The 23,718-nt window shown below is 41.2% G+C and overlaps 1 protein-coding gene across 13 annotated transcripts in view; it reads left to right on the forward strand.

Moving 5' to 3' along the window:
* Window positions 1-23,718, forward strand: part of LOC135257011 (neurexin-3a-like) — a 326,075-nt gene that overhangs the window by 52,018 nt on the left and 250,339 nt on the right. For 8 of the 13 annotated variants that reach the window (XR_010330570.1, XR_010330571.1, XM_064339341.1 and 5 more), the window contains 3 exons: window positions 16,846-17,147; window positions 18,611-18,655; window positions 19,865-20,026. Coding sequence is in view for 11 of the 13 variants with exons in the window: in XM_064339341.1 (XP_064195411.1) it covers window positions 16,846-17,147; window positions 18,611-18,655; window positions 19,865-20,026 (509 nt within the window). In the remaining 2 variants the exon portion in view is untranslated. The remainder of the gene's footprint in view (window positions 1-16,845; window positions 17,148-18,610; window positions 18,656-19,864; window positions 20,027-23,718) is intronic. The other 5 variants (XM_064339347.1, XM_064339352.1, XM_064339349.1 and 2 more) reach the window with 2 other exon arrangements.

The following is a 23,718-nucleotide window of genomic DNA, read 5'->3' on the forward strand; positions in this document are numbered from 1 at the left end:
ATCAGACTTGTGGTTAAAGTGCACATTCTCAAATTTTATTTGAGAGTATTTTAATACAATTTGGTTTTGCCATGTATAATTTACAGTAGTTTTGACACATAGTATCCCCATTTCATGGCACTGTATTGTTAGGACATATTTGTATTATGTAAATGAAAGTAGTGTTTTGTACTTTGCTGCATATCCTTTGCATGGAATGTCTGATTGAAGTCTGTGACCCATAGACATCAGGTGGTGCTGAGTGTCTTCTCTGGTGATGCTCTTCTAGGCTCCATCTTCAGCTCCTGCCTGTGTCAGTGGTTAGTTGTCTTGAATTTTCGCCTGAGCATATGAAACGCATGTTTAATTGGATTCAGATCGACTGATTTGACTCACATAATGAAGTGAATGACTTAACCAGTCAAGAATTTTTTGGCTTTGAAAAACTAATTTGCATTAGCAGTATGTTTGGGATGTTGTGCTGTAGGTTGAAACGCTGTCCAATGAGTTTAAACTTGAGCAATGTACAAATCAAAATTCATTCTGCTGCTGCTATGAAAAGTTACATTATCAATGAAGACAAAAGAGGCAGTATCTGTAGCAGCCATACAGTACATTCCCAAATCGTAACACCCCTGCCACCATGGTTCACAGTTAAGGAGGGGGTGGGGTGAGGGTTGGCTCTTGGGCATTTCCTTTTGGACTTAACCCTTTGCTCCTGCTACAAGTGAATCTTGGTCTCATCTGTCCACAAGACCTTTATCCAGAACTCTGCAGCCTCTTTTAGGTACTTCTAAGCAAACTGTAACCTGGCCATCCTGTTTTTGCGGCTAAATAGTGGTCTGCTTGTTTCAGTGTAGCCTCTGTATTTCTGTTCATGAAGCCTTCTGCAGACAGTACTCACTGACACATTCAAGCCTGCCTCCTGAAGAGAGTTTCTGATCTGTCTGACAGGCGTTAGGAGGCTTTTCTTCAATATGGTGAGAATTTCTTGGTCATCAACTGTAGAGGTCTTCCTTAACCTACCAGGCCCTTTGAGATTTCTGAGCGCACTAGTGCTCTATTTCTTCTTGATAACAGTTGATTTTGGTAAGCCTAAGATTTGGCCTATGTTTTCATCAGCTTTATTTTATTTATTATTCAGCCTCATAATGGCTTCCTTGATTTCATTGGCACAACTCTGGTCAGCATGCTGACAAACACCAATAATAGACTCCAAAAGCAATCGATAGCCTAGAATCAAGACTAGACACTGAAAGCTCTCGTATACCTGCACTAAGGAAGCAGCTGAACTGACCTGACAAATGAGAAACACATGTGAAGCTATTTGTCCCTAACATTATGGTGCCCTGAAATGGGGTGTGAAAGCAAAGTGCTGTAATTTATACTTTGTGAAACCAAAATGTATAAAATACCCTTAAATAAAACCTGAGAATGTGCTCTTTAACTACACCTGAATTTGCTTTATTACCTATCTAATATTGTGGAGTGCAGAGCTAAATCAAGAAAAAAATATGTCTTTGTCTCACTGTATGTTTGTAGATGAGATACAGTTACACATGAAATCATTCGCTTATCTGCTTAAAATAATTCCCACATTTAAAATGTGCTATTCACAAATTTTTTTATATTTTGCTGATCTAATTGTTAATCTGCTTATGCCACTCTGTGTGTGCATTCGTCATTGGCAGGTGTAGGGAATTATCCTCTAAAGTGCCCTGTTTTATTGAAAAACAGAAATAGATGAATGAGTGTTAAACTGACTTATTCAATTAAATTTAGCTCATTGTAAAATTAGGTTTTGCCAAACACGTTTCTTTTTTGAAAAAAATGCCCAAACCAAAATTGAACAACAACTGGATTACAAATGACCTAATCATATTTTAACTCACTACTTCTCTGGTCTGTTTATATTTTTGTGCCTTATTTAAAATAAAAAAAGGCTAAATTTGGTGGGCCACTGACAAGAAGACATGAACACGGCAAATGTCCGGGATTTTTTCGCAAGTGAGTTCAGCATCTTGCTTAGCCTCGCCACTTAATTAATCTCCAGCCTGAAAATACAATTAATCCTGGTCAAGTCGCCTGCTAGCCATTATGAAAATGCAGTGGAAACTACTGAGTAAGCACCTGATCATTTTGGCTCCTGAGTTACAGTATCACCAATATGTATTTTCCCATGTCTGAATACAAATTGAAGTCGCAAATGAAATCCCCATTCTCCCCTGTTGAGAATACAACTGTATTCCAAGGCCAACCTTTTTATACTGCATTGAAAGAAGGGGCAGAAAGTGCAGGCAGGCGGGGATATTCATGACTCCAGACTCATTTTCATTTTCCTAATTTGAAAAAGTGTCACATGGACAGGCTCCAGTTGCAAAAAGTGAATTTGCCTCTTGATTAAATATTTATACATGCGGAAAAGGCAAAGAGGCAGCAGATTTCAAAGGTGTTTGTGTGTGTGTGTGTGTGTGTGTGTGTAGGAGGCAGGGGATGGGTAGAGTGGGTGTGTGTCCATAATTATATACCCTACACGAACATATTAAAGAAAACACATTTTTAACAGGCCTTAGGGAATTCCACATACACAGCAATAACAGTAATAAAATTACAATTTCAGCAGCTGAATACGACAACTTGTATTAACACAAATAATGGTGTAACGAGAACAACCGTCAAATGCTGACTTGGAGGAGAGAGGGGGTAGGAGACAGTACCGGTGCTTATAGAGTAATAGGACACAAAGAGCCCCAGGCTTACTGTAATACTGTCTTTCACATATACCATTAACTATTCCCCTCTCTTCATTATGTTTGACTTTTCAAATTTAACTCAGTGGTGGATAAAATAAAATAATATTATTTACTTACTTATTTTTGCATATGACTTGGGCTCTGGTCGAAAATTGCACAAAGGGGCTTGGTGCCACTGGCTGTCACGTTTCCTCAGTGATGGTTAGCAACTGGAAAAAAAAATGTGGCTCAAAAAACAGATACCCCCTGATTAAATATCAGTATCGTGACTGAAAGGTGGGATAATGGCCAGGAAAAGAGTAGTATGTACGAGGGACGGGTGATATCATGACGGTAGTTATTGAATGCAAAATCGGTCACAGCCGCTGAGTGGTGTTGCCTTTCTAGAAATGCATCCAGAAAAAACGTCACCACTGTTCTCTGTTGGGTGACCATAATGCAGCCAATCGGCAGCAAGGCCTCGCAGCTCCATGTGACTGGCAAACACACATCACATGGAAGACATACGTGCTGATTGGCTGTCTTAGCAACATCCAATAGATAACAGCGTTATGTTATTTCCCCCGAAAGCATTTCACACGGTTAGTTCAGTTGTTTACTAACCGCTTTAGGAATAATTATAAAGAAAAAGATAAAAGTAAAGGTAATACGCCATATGGTGGCTTTGACCATTACTGCATTCAGTAATTATCATTGCGATATATCTCCCATCCCTGTGTACAGTGTGTGCACAGCTGGGCAGAGGTAGAGGGGTGTATCGCTGTGGTCCCTCTGAACAGTCAAGCTATTCAGGCACCTCTTTCCCTAAAGAAGACTGGGAGGACTTTATTCCTCTACTGCCATCCTTTCTGTGAAAAATAATCAGCACCTGGGTTCCACCAATAGAATGGTTCAGTTCATGTGCGTGAATGAGAGAGGGAAAGAGAGAGATGTGTCTTAGAGAGATAATGTGAGAGGAAAAGAAGTGGAGAAAAAGACCACGTGTGTATCTGTGTGCAAGGGAGCACGAAAGTTGGTTTGTGGGTGTGTGTATGTGTCTTTGTTTCTGTATGAAACCATTGAAGCGCACTGAAGCAAACACCCACTTTTGGTTATTAAATAAAGCCTATAATGAATGTGTTCATCCGGTGTATGTGCACAAATATCATATTCTCATTTGTTTGATGAGCATATTAAATGTTGGAATAGGACATAGTCACACAGGAGCCTCAAATGAGGTAAAGTGCTGAGTTGTGCACTGCAACACAAAATGTACTAGGGACGTTTTGCTGGTTTCTATTGGCAAAATGAACAGACACACAATTGGAGCTCTCATCTTGTGAATCCCCTGTGCCAGAGTCATAATAATACATTTGGCCTCTTAATCTCATCCTCATTACCACCCCTTTTCTGTGATTTGCTACACCCTATTTTTTAGATGTAAGATCATGCTAGTTACAGGTCTGGGATCTGACACACTATGCTATTTATAGCCTCTGAAACAGCATCAGACTTCGCCACCTGACACACGAACGTCAGCGAATTGAGCGTGTGGCGACACCCTTACCAAAAGGCCCTCCAGTCTCAATGCACACGCAGTTCACGTTTCTGCATTTAGCCACCTCTTTGGTCAGGGCCTCCAAGAAACCTCCAAAATGGCATCCCGTGTTACGCTGACGGAGCACTCTGCTCCTGTTACTTCTGCGCTTGAGCTGGAAGACACCTTGCTGTTCTCACACATTTACTTTTAATAAAAGACAGTAAGTTGTTTTCACACATTTCCTTAAGGTGCAAACCACCTTTGTTCTGACACACACTGTCTTACAAATGGCTTGCCATTTCCATGCACTTCTTTATGCTAAAAACAGCCCATTATCTTTATACGCTCCCTTAAGCTGCAAGCCACCTTTATTTCAGGAGAGTTCCTTAAGCTACAAATGCTTTGCCATTTTCACACACTACCCATAAGCTAAAAACACCCTGCATTTTTCACATTTTCCCCTCAGCTGCAAGCCACCTTTATTTTAGCACACTGCCTTAAGCTACAAACACATTTCCATTTCCACACACTCCCTAGAGCTGCATAAACTTCTGTGCAGACCCGTTTTTCTGACAAATACCATGAATCGTGAACTTCAAGACAGCCGAGATGTGACACACGTTCTGTTGATTTCTGAGTAATTACTGAGAGCCGGAGAACCAATATACCTTTATGGCTCAACACTGAAATAGCTTTTTCAGTGGGAACCCTCATTATATTGATTGCAGAAGAAATAATAATTTACTGCGTTTACCCTTAAACTGGCAGCCAGCACTCCAGCCAGACCACCTATAAAGATGCTCATTGTTTTAAATACAAAAACAAGTGATTAATCTTCAAGAAAGGCACTGTCCGGTGCTGATTAAAAAAGACGATGTGCACTGAATATGAAACCCAACAAATTGAGGCAGACCCTTACTGTCTTACTGGCATCATGTAAAATCTGGAATTCACAAAAAAACATCTCAATGCGATCTCAACAGGCTGATGTAAACATTGTAACATCATGACTAGCTTCAGAAGGGAAATAGCTTTTTTTTCAATAAGTAATGTTTGGAGGGAAAATTAACTATATGGATTTAGGATATTCTTACACAATTTTTGGTGTCAATTTGATAATTCAGGACTCCCTGTGATATGCACAAGTAAGTTGATGTACAAGCATCATATCTCCTGCATGGTTAGGGCAGTGATCTCGTACTTGTAGTGTAACCAGCTTTATCTCACATTTGATATCTCAATCATCCTAACTCTCCCCCACATGTGCCCCCCCCTCCCCCAGGGCACCCCTGGTTGTATGACAAGCCACAATCAGGCATTTTTCTAGAGTCAACTTCCAGATCCTGCTCACAGTCATGTCAACCCACACACCGCCAATTTAGCCGTGAGAAGGCAGCAACCCGGTCGTCATCGACTGCCTGACATAGCTTGCAGGCCCAGTGAGTTCACCCAAGTAAGGGAAAGCAATGATGTCAGCAGCACATTAGATCAGGGGTTACCATTTTAATCTTAAGGTCTCATAAAATGGCTGTTGATTTCCACATAAAAAAATGATTTGTTTTTAACACCTTTATCCAAAACCCAATACAGCAATTTTGAGTGACCATTTAACACAGCAAAACATAGATGCCTGTCTTCTGATGTCATTGATGTATAAGCCATGTAGGTATTCTCTCTAATATGATCCCAAGAGTGTAAAATATTATTTTTTGAGTGGGCTAGTTATTTTATCAGATTAATCAAAGTTGTGTTATTTATGAAATATTTACAAAAACCAAACGTGGGCCCACCCACTTCTTGCCTAGGCCCATCCTAGGGTGCAACTCGCATCTTGTCTTTTAGTGATAACAGCAAAAAAAAGAAGAAAAAAGTCATGCAGACTTGTCACTGTCTTTACTTTGAGAGCGTAATTTCCCTGCTGATACGATACTCCTCCCCCTACCTAGTGAAAGCATTTTCATCTATTCAACATCTATTCAATTGAGCTAATCCAAATTCAGTGCGCGGATTCCACAAATACAGTACCAGGGAATGAAGCCGAAAGACTAAGTGAAAGGGAGGTTGATACATGTAATTGTATATTGTAAATGCTATTGAGCTATTTATGGAATTAATTGTGTGGCCCACCCACTTTCATTCAGACCCACCTGTAATTTAATTTCTGGCTACGCCACTGTGCCTTAGGATTCTTTAATGGAACCAGGTGGTCCCTTGCTCCTAGTTTGGGAAAGTACTATAGGTGGACGTAAGAAAGACCATGACAGTGCTGTGGTGTTACATGCTCAGCTCCGATAAATAAATGAATAGCATATGTAATGACATTGAAACATATAGAGATCAAAATCTCATTTGACATGAGTGATTGTGGTACAGACTTTGCAAACAGTATGTATCAGCTGTATATAACAAGCTGATACATGTTGAGGTCCAGTTATAATGGTTTGGGCATAACAATCTATTTATTACAGAACCAAACTTTCCATAAATTAGTGAATCACCATGTTCATTGAATCACGATGGCACAGTGGTGCTTTGCTATAATGCCCCGTAGTCTTATCTTGTTTACCATTTTGTGTCACTTAAACATTTTTCATCATTAAATCATTTCTGACCTTATTAAAATGGTTGTGCCTGGTTAGCAATTGAAAGGTAATCATGTTTTAACCTGTATGATTCACTGACTCAAATAACATTTCAGACTCTGTAGATTTAACTGAATGTTGCGGTGCAGGAATGAGTCCTCTTGTTCGGTCCAGTGCTTCAGTAGTTGTGTTATACGCATCATGGCCAGTTTGCCTGGCGAACCTCTGCTAGGTCACATAATGAACTTCTGTATGTGCCATGGGATCTGCAAAGACCTTATCAGGCCTTTGGTTTAATGTGTCATCTGTTGAATGGAAACTCCTACAGAAAAGTGCCCACTACTGTGCTGAGACATTGCAGTTAACAGTGACTGTGGCTTACCATCACCACGTTCAGGAAGCACCTGGGGAGTGTCCCAGAATCGGGATTGGCAAGTTGCATCTGCATCTATTTTGCATCTGCATCTATTTTCCAGAATTAGTTCCAAATACGAGTTCCAAATCAGAGAGCACCTGTGTCAGTTACTATGGGTTGACTCTGGTAAATTATGCCCTAAAATTAACCTGCGACCTTGTGCTAAATCCGACCTACCCCAAGAGGAGCCAAAGCAATGGGCAGATATGTCACTTCGTTGCTGAACTTTATCTGAACATGGCTTGTCCTTTCTTGGAAAACCCTGTGGATATGGGCACTCAAATCATGGCAATGTATCATGTATCTCTATGACCGTCTAAAACCTCATATATCCAATGTTACTCGTCATGGTATTGAACTCACAAAAATTTCTAATCCCCTGCATTGTTTTGTGTTTTTTGTTTGCCAATGGGAGCTTTTATGTCACATTAGAGATGTAGATCATATTGGCAAATCCATTATGTGCAGCACAAATGTGAAGGCAATGCACTGTAAAACCAAGGAACAAAGATACCTAAATACCTAAATATCAAGTGTGCACAGGTGTATGGAGGAGTTTTTTTATAAACAATAGTGTTCACAAAATTATGGTTAAGCACTAATGTTTAACAGTTTCAGTCTCTGTCTGATCCCAGAAATTTAACACAAGTTTAGATTAAATGCCTTGAAAAGTGTGTACAGAATTAGAGAGAAGTGTTGCATATGCATGTATGCATATGCTCAAATCCTAAATATTTGGTTTCACAGTGTGACAGAATATAATTAGCTAACACCTCACACCTTTGCAAATCTATCCTTCATTTCAATTTATCATGTAACTCATTACTCTTCTTTACTGTACCAAGATAATTTGCAATGCCAATCAACTCAAGACTAATGTGGAAGCCAAATTGGCCAGGATCTGTCCACAACTTGAGGATTTTCCAGGAGTCTACCTTATTTCACAGATATGAAGAAGGTATGCCACCTTCCATCGTGTCATTGATTGTTTAATCATACCTTTAGTCATGTAAGTGAATTAAACATTTTCCATTATGTAACCGCTGATTTATGCACCATGTGATGAAATAGACAGTTCGATCATCTCCTTCTTGGGAATAGAGGCCACGTCTGCCTGGCCTTTCCGATGACCCCCTGTCCTGCCCTTGAGGCTGAACCATAAGCCCCCTTCAACTTGGCCCATAGCAGGCATGTGCTGTGCTACATAATATGGCAGCAATGAGGCTAGAGAGATGCCCCACACCATCACTTGTAAAAGAATATAATGATACCATCCATCACATTCTAGATCACAGAGACAGCATTGTAAATAATCACTTTAACTGGCAGCTCTACGTCATCACCACGACGCCCCCTCCCCCACCAGAATCTATTTTTAATAAAGACAAAATGGTGTTTTTAATCTTTATTTCCTCTATATTTCCAGCAAATAAATTTTGAAACATGTTGTTTTACATTATCTAACAATGAAGAAATAAATGTCCATTGTGTCATGCCCTCACCTTTAACTGGTGCCCTAAGCACAGCCTTTCTCATTTTTAATTAAGTGATCTCCAGGTCAGTCTTCATTTTAAAAAAATGGATTTAGAATATGGCAAGAAAACCAAAGACAACTTAAATTTAACTTTTAAAAAATGAAAATTAATAAGTATAATAAAAAATAATAAACAACCTAAATACTTTATTCAGTAAATAAGATAGTGTCCGCACAGTCGGAAGAAATGTGTGTATTAACTTTTTCATTTGCTGCTGCTGCTGAGGTATTGCATTTGTTATGGAATATATGCAGGTATTTGTTGTATGCCGTAATGATCGTCTGTTGTTGTGGGTGTGCAAAAATGATGCTCGGTGTTCCATGAATTCTCCATGAATCTATGTTGAATCAATTGCTCTGTGTCTGATTGAAGATGGCTTTTTAAGTTCACCATGAATGTCCATGGTTTGTGCTTGATTAATCTTGATCACCTAATTTGAAATTTGCTGTTGTGGAACCAAAAAATCTGGAAATGCCACATCTGGCTCACTCAAGTCAGACGTCAAGTTTAAGATGTCTTAAGACCACTTTCTGGAATGGACCTCGGGTCTCCCAACCTGGTAAAGTCCAGACTCACATACAGTACACTGGGTAAAGCTATCTGGCAGGAGAGACCTACAATCCACAATGACCACATTTTGGGAGATGCGTTTGCAAGAAACATTTTAGTTCCACTGTGCTCTGCTACTCTCCTCCATTTGCACCTGTACGTAATTAAAATAAGATCATACAATCTCTGATTGATTACTTGGATTAGCATTCAGTTCCTTCTAATTTCCCTTTCTAACACCAAAAAGAAAAATCTACCCGTGCTCCTTCTCATCAATATTCATACAGGCAAGCCGAAGGAGCTTTGTAGAAAACAAATAATTCATTCATGTTATTAATTGTCCTGCCTAAAGTGGCAACAAATTCAGTTATCTTTGCAGGGAGTTATTATGCATGCCAAAGAGGGAGAGTTTTACACTGTACTTAGCAAAGTAAAAATAGTCACCCAACCCTTTTCTTGAGAACTAATCTGCGCATTTTCAAATAAATCACATGGTGCATTACCTACAGTATATAAAGTCATGGGCAGCATGGGGAATTGGTTGTTTTTCCTCTGTATTGAACTATATTACAAAAATTCCATTCAATGATTGAAGTCCCCCATAATTATAGGGACGAGTTGTAAGGTCAATTATTTTGCATCGTGTCTGCAGGTGGCACGGTGGTGCTGTGGGTGGCATTGTTGCCTCACAGCCAGAAGTCTGTCCTTAGTCTGTCGCCTTTCCATCTGAAGTTGGCATGGTCTCCCCTTATCTGTGTGGGTTTCTTTCCATAGTCCAAAGACATTTAGGTTAGATTTAAACTGCCCCTAGGTATGAGCGTATGAGTGAATTGTGTGTGTGCCCTGCGATGGACTGGTGACCTGTCCAGGGTGTATTCCTGCCTCTTGCCCAATGCATGCTGGGATAGGCTCCAGCACCTCCGCGACCCCAACCAGGAATAAGTGGGTTAGATAATGGTTGGATGGATGGATTGAGTCTGCAACGGACCACCTAGTTCCATTAAAGAATCCTAAGGCACAGTGACGTAGCCAGAAATGAAATTGCAGGTGGGTCTGAATAAAAGTGGGTGGGCCACACAATTAATTCCATAAATAGCTCAATAGCATTTACACTACATTACAAGCGCAAAAGTGTTCTGCTATGCGTTGGCCTGCTGTTGTTTATCTATTTAGTTTTGCCTACTTATGGACATCACTAGGTTCATGATGTGATCCTTTGTGATGCTCTGCCAAGCTTTTATTACTGCCTCTTTCAGTTGTTGTATGTTTGCTCGGCTTTTGGACTTCTTTGAGCAAGTAAAAAGCATGTCCAGTGAGGTTCAAATCTGGTGGCTGACCGTTTAGGATTTTATTCCCAGCTCTTATATATATTGTATATCATCCTGCCATCACTTTCTGATGTCTTCCCAGGATGGTCTGATAGCTGGAGATTCTTAAGTCATTCAGTAGTTACTTTCTTCTTCTGGACATTTCATACTGTTGACTTTAGAATACAAAACCATTATGCAATAGCTCTAATTGATGTTTTCTTTTCTTTTACTCTTGCACACTCCGCCACTCATCACTATGTTTAGCTTATAAAGTAGGTGCGTTCTAACTGCAAGGTTCCAAACAATTGATTTTGACACACCCAATGTTTTTGCTCTGTCTAATGAATTTATTCTAATTTCTCAGCCTCATGATGGCCTACTTTTCTGGCATTGACACTTCTTCAGTCCTCATGTTCAGAGATAACAACAGATAGCAACAGACTCCAAATGCAAATGACATGTCTACAATAAACTGTCAATTTGTTAGCTTTCTCATTCATGAACTATTGATGCATGACATGATCCAAAAAAAAAAAAAAAAACTGTGGGAATCTGTTATTGGCATTTGCCAACATAAGGACCAGAGTTGTGCTAATGAAAGTCATGTAAGCCATTATGAGGCTTAGAAATATGGGGGGAAAAACTGTCAGAGGCCAAACCTTAAATCAACTGTTTAGAACATCGTTAAGAAGAAAGAGAGCACTGGTGAGCTCAGTAATCACAAAGGGCCTGGTAGGCCAAAGAAGACCTCCATACTCCGTTCTTGCACGATGCTCTTGCCATCACTCTGAAGTGAATCTTTGTCTCATCTGTCCACAAGACCTTTTTTCCGGAACGCTGCAGGCTCTTTTACATACTTCTTAACAAATTTTAACCTGGCCATCCTGCTTTTGTGGCTTATGCATTTTGCAGTGTAGCCTCTGTAGTTCTGTTTGTTAAGTATTCTGCAGACAGTAGTCACTGATACATCCACACCTGCCTCCTGAGGTGTGATCTGTCTGACAGGTGTTTCTTTATTATGGTGAGAATTCTTCAGTCATAAACTGTAGAGGTCTTCCTTAGCCTATCTGGCCCTTTGCAATTACTGAGCTGACCAGTGCTCTATTTCTTCTTAATGATGTTCCAGACACTTTATTTTACTAAGCTTAAAGTTTGGCCTATGTCTCTTTTTTTTATTGTTTTTCTTTTTTCAAAACAAGAAATATTGTGCATAATACCATTCGGTATATGGTACAATCACCATAGAGAAAAAAAGACCCACAAATCCCCACCCGATGGACCTTCAGGACTCTGTTCATCATCGAAAAGAATTTCAGTCCAATAAACCCTTCAGTTTATCAGCAATACTTTTGCTACACAAACTGACATTTCTTTCGTTTTCTCCATGTAGCCTGGCTGTTGAGAGCTCATATACATCACATCTAGGAAACTAAGAATCCATCGGCGAATGGAGAGTAAGTGTGGGGGCTGCCAGTGCAAAGTAATCATTATTTAGCTGCCGTGAGGCCCCCAAGCAAAACTCGAGTTTGACTTATTGATAGGTTCATGTTTTTAAAATCGTTTAAAAGTAGTACTACTGGAGAGAGCAATATTGTTATTAAAATAACTATAGAGACAAAGACACTTTATGCTGGTTTTTCTTTTAATTTGCCATCTGTATATATGTACACACACAAGTATACCGTCTTCTCTGTTTCCTGGTTAATGAGTCATGGCACAAGCACATGGTACTTTCCCTTGCTAATACTGAATGACTGGCTGATTCACTGACAGTCTGAGTGATTCACATTCATTTTGAGTGATTGGGGGGGGGGGGGGGGGTAAAAAGGGAAAAGAGACATAGGAAATGAGGACAGGAGGACTAAACAGTTGTATAAATGACTGAATCCCAAGCAGAATGAGAACTGCAGCAGGCCTCTCCATTTCATTGTCCACACACCATTCATGTCAAATGAGGACGGAGGAGAGGCACAGTACCCCCTGCAGACAAGAGCACTATTACATTTTTACTTCCACTGGACATGACTGGCAGTTTGTAGGCCAGGTGCCAGCCATGTTTGGATGGAGGAACACTGGCCCCAGATAACAAAGCTCCCAGCCCTCGATTGTCTCCGCTCAAGGCAGATGGGCTAATTGAAAATGTAATCTCTGAAAATTGGAGACTTAGCCTAATAGCAGATGGAACATAAATTGGGTATTTATTAGGACTCTTGCTGCAGATGTCAATAGTATATTTTTTGGCAAGCTGTGAATGGCAAATGGAGACTCATGAGACCGTTTTGACAGTAACTTATCAGATAAAGCCCTCTTTTCTTAAATTGAAATTCCATCTTAGTTGTGAGTCCAAAATCCAGCTGCGCTCGCTGAATTTAATTTACAAATTCAATTGCTCAGTTCTGCTTCTGTTTTGCCAGTGATAAAAGCACAGATCTATTCTCAGCTATTAAGGTGCGTGGTACGAGTAACAATGATTCCATTCCATTACATTACAATCATTTAACAGACGCTCTTATCCAGAGTGAACTGGAGAAGATCTGTGTAATTCTCAGGCATACAAAAATGCGGTATCACCAAGACACAGAGGCCCACTAATAATTGATAAGTGCAATGTTCATCTAACAAACAACAATTTGTCTCCAAAGAAAGTACTACTAGACAGATAGCCTATCTTTACACAACTATATAATCATTCAAATGGAAATCCAAATACAGAGAAAAGAAGAGTTATCTAAAGCGGGGTCATGGTGCAATCTGAGTCTTCAGTCTGTGTCAGAAGATGGGCATGGATTTTGTTGTCCAGACTACAGTAGGAACCTCATTCCACTGGGGGTGTGTGCAGAACAGACAGGAGACCTGGAAGTACAGACACATGGGAGGCTATCAGACGCACAGGGGGTTTATATAAGGACCGATAATCTATTGAACATAGCTGCCCAATTTATTTATTTTATTTTTTATTTAACCTTTATTTACCCAGGGTAGGTTCACTGAGCATTGATGCTCTTTTGCAGGAACGCCCTGCTTCACACTCATGCACATTCATACCTGGGAGCTGCCCAGTACAACCGCAATCCTCTATTGTTAGCCACTGAGCAGCTCCACTGGAGGGAGAGAAAATGTTTTAGCCAAATAAATCAGGGGATGGTTATGTGGCAAATTTTTGTGAGACCCAGATCTGGGATTTTAGCCAGGACACTGGGGAACCCCCTACTCTTTGCGAATAGTGTCATGGGATCTATAATGACCACAGTGAGTCAGGACCTCGGTTTAACGTCTCATTCGAAAGACGGCATCTCCTACAGCACAGTGTCCCCGTCACTGCACTGGGGCATTGGGGTTTATTTGACCAGAGGGAAGATTTCCCCCTGCTGGCCCATCAACACCACTTCTACCAGCAACTCAGTATTCCCTGGTGGTCTCCCATCCAAGTACTAACCAAGCCCACACCTGCTTAGCTTCAGCCAGTCAGCAGGAGCTGAGTGCGTGGTGGTATGGCTGCTGGCCAATAAGCTTGTACCAAGGTTTCAAATATGATGTGAGCTGATATAGGTAGCCAGTGGAGGGAGGTGAAAAGGGGACTGACATGGGGCAGTTATAGATCAGATGAGCTGTAGCATTCTGGATGAGCTTCAGGAGTCCGAGGTGGTTGGCCTGCAAAGAATGATTTGCAGTAGTCCAGGCAGGGGATGATCAGTGCCTGGACTAAGAGCTGGGTTGAGTAAGTAGTGAGGAAGGTGCAGATTCTCTGAATGTTGTGCTGGAAGAACCTGCACACCCAAAAAAACTGCCATGATGTCCTCAGAGAGAGACAGGTTGACTTTGAACAGCACTCCAAAATGTATGGCAGATGAAGAGGTTGACACTGTAGTGTCCTCTTAGGTGAAGAATATCTCCAGCAAGGGGCAGGACTTAGCTTGTAAGTAGAGAATTTATGTTTTAGCCAAATTGAGCTTAAGTTAATGATTTGACATCTGACTTGTCATGTCCTGTGTGCAAGTTGAGATGCCTGTCAAAACCAATGTTTTGGAGGATGGGAAGGAGAGAAAGAGTTGTGTCATCAGGATTGGAATGAAAAGACATTGTGAAATCTTAACAGTTAAAAGAACAATAATAAACCCCTAATCTTCCATTATGTCCTGTCCTCATTCAGAGTTACCGAGGGTCGTGTCACGTGATTGGCTGATGTCTGCTAATTAAGCTAGGGAGTCTCCACTAAAATAATTACAAATATATAATTATTAATTAATTGATGAATAAATTGATTAATATCTTAAGGTCTTTCAAGTAATGTAGCAAGTTAACATACTTAGTGCTCAGCGTACATCAATATTATTTTTGGCTCAGGGAATAACAGTACATAGATAATATCAAGATAATTACTTAATGTAATACTTCTGTGTTAAACACCATATTACACCGTTGCTGATGAAGAAGTGATGAAGGATGAATGGCTTACTTGAATATTGTGTCTTGCACTTGGTGATTAGCCAAATGCTAAACAGCTAGCTGGTCAGCTCCATTTAAACTACTGGCTGTTTATGTGCTGCAATACTCTGTGCTGTCATTTAAAAAAAAACAAATATTTGTGGGTCATAATGGATTAGATTTATCTAGTGACTTTCAACTGCAGTGTAGGTCTGTAACTGTGACACCTCATTGTGGTGTAAAATAAGTCATCTGGTAATATGTGCAAATATTATATGTCTTAGATTAATGTGTTGCTGATCTAGCCTACTGTGGTGTAATTGATGTGCTGTTAATATTTTCTATCATAACTGACTTAGAAATGCTGTTCCACAAACTCATCACAGTATGAAAAAGTCCGTACGGGCTGGAAATCCTGGTCTGTTGTGATTATTCAACACTCACACAGGGGAACAAGGCATCGGCGGGTGGCCGTTGGACTCTAATCCTCTCTTGTCAGTTGTGGTTAGACTCTCACTGAGAAACAGGGACGCGTTACACATCGAGTCACATCCAGCCCCACATAGACGGCGGTCCTACAGCACACCGCCCAGGCAGCACGCCCCCTTTCCTCTCCTCTTGGGCACCACGCTCCCATGTCGATTACATTACGGGTGACCCTAAGACTTCAGGCTTTATGCCGTATGGATGCGGGAATTACCAAACATGCCCGTGAGCGCAGCGCAGGCTCATCTCAGGCGGCCAGCGTAGTGTGATAGCCCAGGAGCTGGGACTCCAGAAGGCTACAGGTTTTATTCCCAGTCCCAGGCTTGGCTTCACTGCCGTTGTGCCCTCAATCAAGTTGCTCTACCAGATCTGGAACTGTGAATATCCGGCTGTGTAACTGAATCATATATACTGTCAAAAGTATAAGCTGTGCCAGTCACCATGGAGACGGCTCTTTGGTACGCATAACGAGGCCTTGTGTACATCTCCATAAATTACTTTTCTATTGCTGGCTTGCACTGTTCTGCGCAAGGAAATAAAACTGGGGGTCAGTGCTGAACATTCGAGTGGTTTGGTTCAAGCCAGCACAGCAGAAATAGATTGATCAGACTGGCATCACATCATGTTTCTGGTAGTTAGAGGAGGGAAAACACTCAATTTTTGGCTATAGTAAGCTGACATACGGGTGATCCTGTGCGTATGTTTGCTGCACTACTATAATGCCGATTATGAACATGGTTAAACAATTTCTGTCTTTTGAGGCCAGCTTTCAGTTTGGAGAATTGCTATTTCTGGTAATTAGTTCTCCTCAGTTTTAAAGTGTTGGACCATGGAGATCTGGAGTATACTGTTAAATATTTTATGACGTGTGAGAATATTTTTAAAACATGTGAAGCGTGAGAGTGTGTGCCTTTCCGACACATACTGGCATCCAAGAAGGTTGTGAATAATTGAAAGTGGCCAACAGTAATACAGTATAAAATTCCATTTCTGTTCAGTGTATGATAATATTGTTATGCTGCTTGTGATGAGTGATTCCTGTCCATATTTTGAAGAACTGAAGTTTGGAATAAAAAAATGTTGTTAAACGTTATATGTTTGAAACCTATGACGTATACTTATAAGTAAACATGTTTGTATCTAAGGGGGCTGATGCCCTAATGTAACCATGAAAGCATGAATACAAGTGGTTCTATCATCATGTGGCTAATCATCATAATTATGATGGTCATCATATGATGTCTACTGACTTGTGCTTCAAATTTCTTTCAAAAAAACAAAAAAAAACCCAGTGAGAGAGGAGAACGTGGCCACCTTCCGAGGCTCGGAGTACTTCTGTTACGACCTGTCCCAGAACCCCATCCAGAGCAGCAGCGACGAGATCACGCTCTCTTTCAAGACCTGGCAGCGCAACGGGCTCATCCTGCACACGGGCAAGTCGGCCGACTACGTCAACCTGGCCCTGAAGGACGGGGCCGTGTCGCTGGTCATCAACCTGGGCTCGGGGGCCTTCGAGGCCATCGTCGAGCCCGTCAACGGCAAGTTCAACGACAACGCCTGGCACGACGTCAAGGTCACGCGAAACCTGAGACAGGTACCAGCGGGCGGCCCCGGGGCTGGTGGGCGGAGCCCGGGGGCGGGCCTTGGGTGGGTGGAGGGCATCATTCAGGGCGACTAGGAGGTTCTAGTGAGAAAACAGTATCTATTAAAACATGACAAGTAAAAATAATGGGTGCACTGTTCCTGTAGTACGTAAGTTAACTACAATTCAAAATAGTATAATTAAGTTACTTCTCTACCGTCTGTAAGTATAGTTACTGTCGTTAAAATTAATCTTGGCTTCAGCAGATAAGTATTTAATTTGACTCGTTCCTCTCAATCACTGCACTTTTCTGCTTCTTCTATTGGATAACACTGATTTCTGATTCTCTGGAATTTCCCCTTTTGATCTGTGTCTGTTTCATCTGTCAACTTGAGTTCCCTGAGGCAGACACAGCAGTCAGAGGCCCTTCCAAACAAGAAAGCCCTGGGACAGTTTACCCTCTGATGTTTGTTTCTGAGAACAGAGACGATAATGCCACGTGCTATAGCTAACATTCCCATTTGTTCCATCATATATCATGTTTTAAATTAACATCCGCAGCCAATTCTTGGCATTACATTTGCTCTAAAAGCATGGCCACTGAATTATTGGTGTATGACATATTATAATGGCATTCCTGTTGATTACGGAGCATATTACATGTGCTGTTGTCACATGCTCATTTAATTTCAGACTGGCTTCAGCACTTTTCTACTGTGGTGGATACTGCAACAGCCTCAAGATCCCGATTTAGTATTCCAGTTGCAGCAAGAATAAAATGCTCCAAATGAGATTCCTTCAGACATATAGGATCTTAAATATGCCATGTTTATTATCCAGTATGTGCAGAGGAAGAAGCGAAGCTGTTACTCTACATGCCTTTAGGCTTTCGCGCAAAGGGAAATTGGAGCTTTCGTAAGCGCAATACGCAGTGCAGCAGGTATTCCTGTAGCCCCAACCGTTCAAGAATCACGCAGCTGGTAGATACCGTAGCAGGTGAATAGGCATTTCCTGGATGATCCATAGAGTCACTGGCAGGAGAAACAGCTTTGTTGGATTCAAAAAAATGGTTTGTACTTTGGAGTTGGTGGACAAGTAAGTGCTCGTTTTCTGCTACTAATTTGCAAGGTCAGGGCTTGTTCCACAGCATTTGAAACTCTATGGACGTTGGGTTGGAGCGAACTACCTGCGAACCTAGCCTTGAATCTTCTAGCACCTTCTTTTCTCTTCCTCTTCTATTTTCTCTCTACTTTGGAAGACACGCTTTGTAAGACTAACACAAACCATTCATGGAATGAGTCATTCTTTAAAAAACAAAACAAAAAACAACAACTAACCGTTACCTAACCGACTAATGTACTAACACCCTAACTCTTCATCATTGTTTTTTTATTTTTTGTTTTATTTCATTCTTTTATTAACAACCGTTCTGTTCACTATTCTTTAATTTCCTTTCTTCCCCCTTTTCCGCAAAGCAATCAGGCATTGGACACGCTATGGTAAACAAACTACATTGTATGGTAGATATCATTTTTATTGTCTTTTTTTGGGTTTGCCGTGTGTCCCCTTCCTACTCCCTTCCTTTTTCTTTGGGTTTCCTTGTCGACACATTCGATCAGAAATTGAGGAAACGGGGTTGGTATATTTCTGCCCTCTTCACTTCTTTCCCCTTCTTCCCACCCCCTCCCGCCTCTCACCATCCTGTTTTTCCCCATAGCTTTTGTTCTGTTTTTTTTTCTGTTCAGTTTTCACCCACCTTCCAAAAAAGGCACACCAATCAGACCTTTGACGGGCTTTTGTGTACGGACAAAGCCTCCATATTTTTTAATGAACCTGTTGTTATCTATTTTTTGCTCACGACCGTCGGGGCGAAACTGGCAGAAGCTTTCCACCGCTGAAACGACGACCACGACCAAAAATAGCCAATCCTGGAAAACGGGAGCCCTGGCAGTTCTTCCCTGAACACTGCATGGCATGCCTGAATATCACTGCTGTATCTCCCTAGCATACCTCCGCTACATCCCGCTAACCGAACTCCACTAACACTGAGCTCACTCACTCGCAGTCCGCCCTCATTCGTCCTTATGGCATGCTAGTGAAATCTCCACTATCTGCCATCTTGTGTCCCGTTTTAACCTTTGCACGCTCATTTAATTCATGCAGACTTCCCCCGCCCAAGCTTTGTGATTAAATCCATTCATCTCCCTCCATGATTATCTCCTTTTTTATTTTTGGAAAGAAAGAGGATCAAATCAAAACCCTGATAGATCTTGGCTTGCACATTTTTTGTGTATATGTATCATTGGGCATGCTCGTCAACATTTGAAATTCATAAATTATCCAGAAAAACGTGAAGCAAGAACAAACAATTTTGTCCTTGGTTTTTTTACCATTTACTAACACTCAAGCCGAAAAATTTCCAAAAAACAAAAAAGTCATTCTCGTACTACCCCCGTCCCCCTCCTCCTCATCGAAGGTAAAGAAAATATTCTGCTCAGGTATTTTCTTTATCTGTCCTTCCAGCCTGAAAAATAAACATGAAAAAATCAAAACGTTGTCTTATCCAAAACAACAACAACAGCAAAAAAAAAAAAAAGATAAAACCTTCTGAGGCTCAGAGACTGGCCCTTATGCTATGAGTGACTGAACGAGATGGAGGAAAAGGAGGAGCACGGTTGCTGTGGGAAGGTCACCAGCTGCCCTTCTGTCCCACCACTCCCTCTTCGCAGGTGACGATATCGGTAGACGGCATTTTAACCACGACGGGCTACACCCAAGAAGACTACACCATGCTGGGCTCAGATGACTTCTTCTACGTGGGAGGAAGTCCAAGCACAGCAGACTTACCCGGCTCTCCTGTCAGCAACAACTTTATGGGCTGCCTGAAAGAGGTAAGCAGGCTATTCCCCTCCCAGACACATGTACTGACCCAGAGGGGTGGAGCTAAGGGGGTATAACAGGGAAATCTTTCCTGGGTATGGTGAGTCCAGAGGACCACTCAAGCTTTCTCATATTTTTTTTCCTGCGGAAATAATTTATAGATCCATCCCTTCTGACGCTCCCCCACAGCCATCTATAGATTCTTTAAGTGCAGGTGTCCTGTACATTGGATTAATTGGTGAAACAAAATTTGTCTCAGCCAGGATAAATTCCTTTATTGTCATTGCACAGTGTACAATGAAATTGAGTAGCAATCCTGACTGTGCATTCACACATAACAAACAGCAATTAAAAATAGAACAGAGTTCAAGCTAAATATATAAATAAAATATAAAATGTATATATTTGCAGTAACCTATAAAACAATAAGTTATAAAACAATACAATAAGGTAAGATTAGCAGCTGAGATATTGCACTTCAGGATATTGCACATTTGCTGAACTACAGTGACCCTATGTACAGGAGATTTCAGCATCCCCTCCTCTCCCTTCCTCTACGGGTGCAAACTGTGAGAACCACACCTCCTAACAGACCTGCAATTTGTTTCGAAATATGTCGCATTTACAGTAATTTCATTTTCAATTGCTGTAAATTGGTTTATTAACGCGGCTGTTGCCTGAGAAGATATTAAGATGATTCAGTGAGAAGCAACCGTGCATCTGACTTCCAGATTTACATGAAGAAACACTTCCAGGGACAACTGGGAAAACAGCGCAAATGCAATATGCTGTGTTTACACATTTCCATGTCCCCGAAGTCCTAAATCTAAAGGCTACATCTAAACATGCAGATAAAACAAAGACCCATTCACTTGTAGTGCCACACACAGAAAGACATTAAGTGTAGCAGTGGACATGTGGAGCAGTGGTTTAGCGAGATACTATGTGAAAAGTTAAATTCATTAACTGACCAGTTCATTAATTCTTGGGTATGTACAATTTAAATAGACATTACCTGCTCTGCGAATAAATAGAAATTAATACAAAGGTATAAACATGCATCATTTTGGTTAGTATGCAGAATCGAATGGGGTTGACGCCTGCTACGGTCGGGGGCGTGAAACTCTGACCGCAAACTCGTTCCGAAACGTGTCCGGGCTTTTTTAGAGCCTCTGTGGTGAGAAGCCATTTGAGGTAACAGAGCAAATTAAGTGGCCTAAACAACACGCAGGGGGCATGCGGCAGTAAAACTGCACCTTAAAAACACCATGACGCCGGGTGTATTTCCTTAGCAGCAGGGCGTCTTAATAACCTCGCTGCTATCGCTAATTGCCTCAGATGCATTTAATAAGTAAATACCTTTAGGCCTGGCAAATAATGATCTGCAAGCAGCCAAGAGATCTTTATTTTAGAGGGAATTAAGACAATTAAATCTTTGCGAGGCCTTTGCTGGGAAATATCAGGGGCTAATTATTCTTATTGCATACAAGGTGATTACACGTCCCGCCCTAATAGGGGCAGCGTTGCTCTCGCAGCGGGGCGCTCTGTCTGATAATAGCTTGGGAGCACGCAGTCTCTGACCTCACATTAAGAGCAGATGTTACCTAGCATTGATCCCTCGTTAGGATCCGCAGAAGAACGACCTCTGAGAAACACTTTGTCGCCAATTAGACGAGCGCGCGGGGGCTACCGCGCTTGAGACGAGTCATCCGCGCCACAGTTTGCCTGTCATTCCCAGGTCCCCCTGGGGCTTAGTATGAGATCGTCATACACACCACTCTAGCACAGTAAGAGTGCATCCCTGTTAAGAAGAAGCGAAGCAGCATCTGCTAACGTCTAAAAATGGGAAAGCGCGCCCGGTCGCGCTTGCTAGTGCGCTGCATATTTCTTCTTTTTTTTTTTTACTCATGTATTTTTTGCAGCCTGTGGAACTGGGCACCCTGTAACAGTGTTTAAAACTTGCCAACCCTCCTGATTTTCCAGGAAACTGAATATCATTGCCCTCTCCTGGTGTCCTCCCGAGTTCCCACAATTCCCAAAATTCTCCCGGATTTTTCCCGTTTTGAAGATTTTTTTTTTTCTCTTTGAAAAACTCACCTTTGAAAATCATTAGGCATGTGTCATTTCAACTACCTTAACCCAAGCCCCACCTTTTTTTTTTTTAGGAAAACAGATCATCACTGATTATGGTCTTCAAGCACGTCGCATTTTACACAATAGTCTCCCTTAAAGGTCCGGTAAAATCAATGTGCGCAGCGAGTGCTTCTCGCCCGGATTCTTTTTTTCCCAGAGTAGCAATGAGCGGTCCTCAGACAAAATCACATCATAGATAAGGAGTCGGTCTCTGCAGTATATATGTACCTCTCATCATTATTTTACTGTGAGATGAAGTTTGTTGGCTTAGTTATTATTATTTCATTTGGGAAGCGTGATTCTCAGTGCACATTAGGCGAAGGAATTTACTGTTTTTGGAATTAGCCGTTTGATTTAGCTTGGGATTCATGAAATAGTAAACGAGCAAGTGTCAGAAATGTGTCTGGTTAGCTCATTTAAAATTATTATTTATTAAAACAGAACAACATAGCTAAGTTCATAGGAACTCAATCTCTCCCCTAAAATCAACCTGAAAAAATGTGTAGCTAAATGAACTGTAGATGAACTTATCAATTATTTTTTAAATGTCAATTAAAGAGGGTCTAACATGAAAACAGTAGCGTTGGCCAATGTCTGGCATTTCCATGACCTGATTTAGGTTGTATCATGGAGTAGCTTCAATGTAACAACTTTTGAAAAGTAGCTTTAGTTTACATTACTTTTCTCTTATTGATAGCTGTGCTACAGTTCAACTACTTCCAGTGTTGAGTAATTGGTAGCTTACTTAACTACATTTTTTGAGGAGCTTCGCCAGCACTTCGCGAACGGTATCTTATCATGGATCGTAAAACTCAAGCACTCTTAAATTGGATTTTTGTGGAAAATTGCTTTATAATTGAAAAAGTAGGCCTATTTAACATAAAATTGCTGGTGCAGTATGCTTATTATTTTGTTATATTTCTGGGGTACAACACTCAGAGCCCCAGCCTTCATTCGAAAAATCTCCCTGTTTCTCACGTCCCAAGGTTGGCAAGTGTGCAGTGTCTCCTGAAGGGTGAGTTGTCCGGGGCGACCTACTTTTGCTGCCGAACGGAAGCGTTGAGAATCGATGCGTGGCTCTGGGATTGGCTGCAATCTCCTTCCAGAACGCCACGGCGAAGCTTTTGGGCCGGGGTATTTCCCACGAGCTCGCTGGAGTTAGCCATCGCTCCTCCTCCCGTAATGTGCAGCCTGCCGGAGTGGCACCAGCTTCAACAGCTGGCTCTGTTGGCCACATCTCCTTTCGATGAGAAACACAAACACCAAGCAAAGTTGAGACAACCCAGCAATACAATTTCTGTTATAAACCTGCCTTGAACCAAGTTTTTTTTAAAAATGTTTTTTAATTTCATTTTATGTGCTATTAATTATATGTGTACTGGCATTTTCTGGTAACAATTGAGGTGTTATTTACCAGGCAGTAATGATCAGGAGCTGAATCTAACTCCAATCAGCCCCCCGGTCTGAGAATTTAGCCCTAACTGATCTGACTGCTGATAATAATGGTGTCCCACCTGTCCACAACTTCATGTTATTTGTTATTGTACTGGATTCAAACAGTCCAAAGTAT

The sequence above is a fragment of the Anguilla rostrata genome, chromosome 6, assembly GCF_018555375.3.
Source record: "Anguilla rostrata isolate EN2019 chromosome 6, ASM1855537v3, whole genome shotgun sequence".
Classification (NCBI taxonomy): Eukaryota; Metazoa; Chordata; class Actinopteri; order Anguilliformes; family Anguillidae; genus Anguilla; species Anguilla rostrata.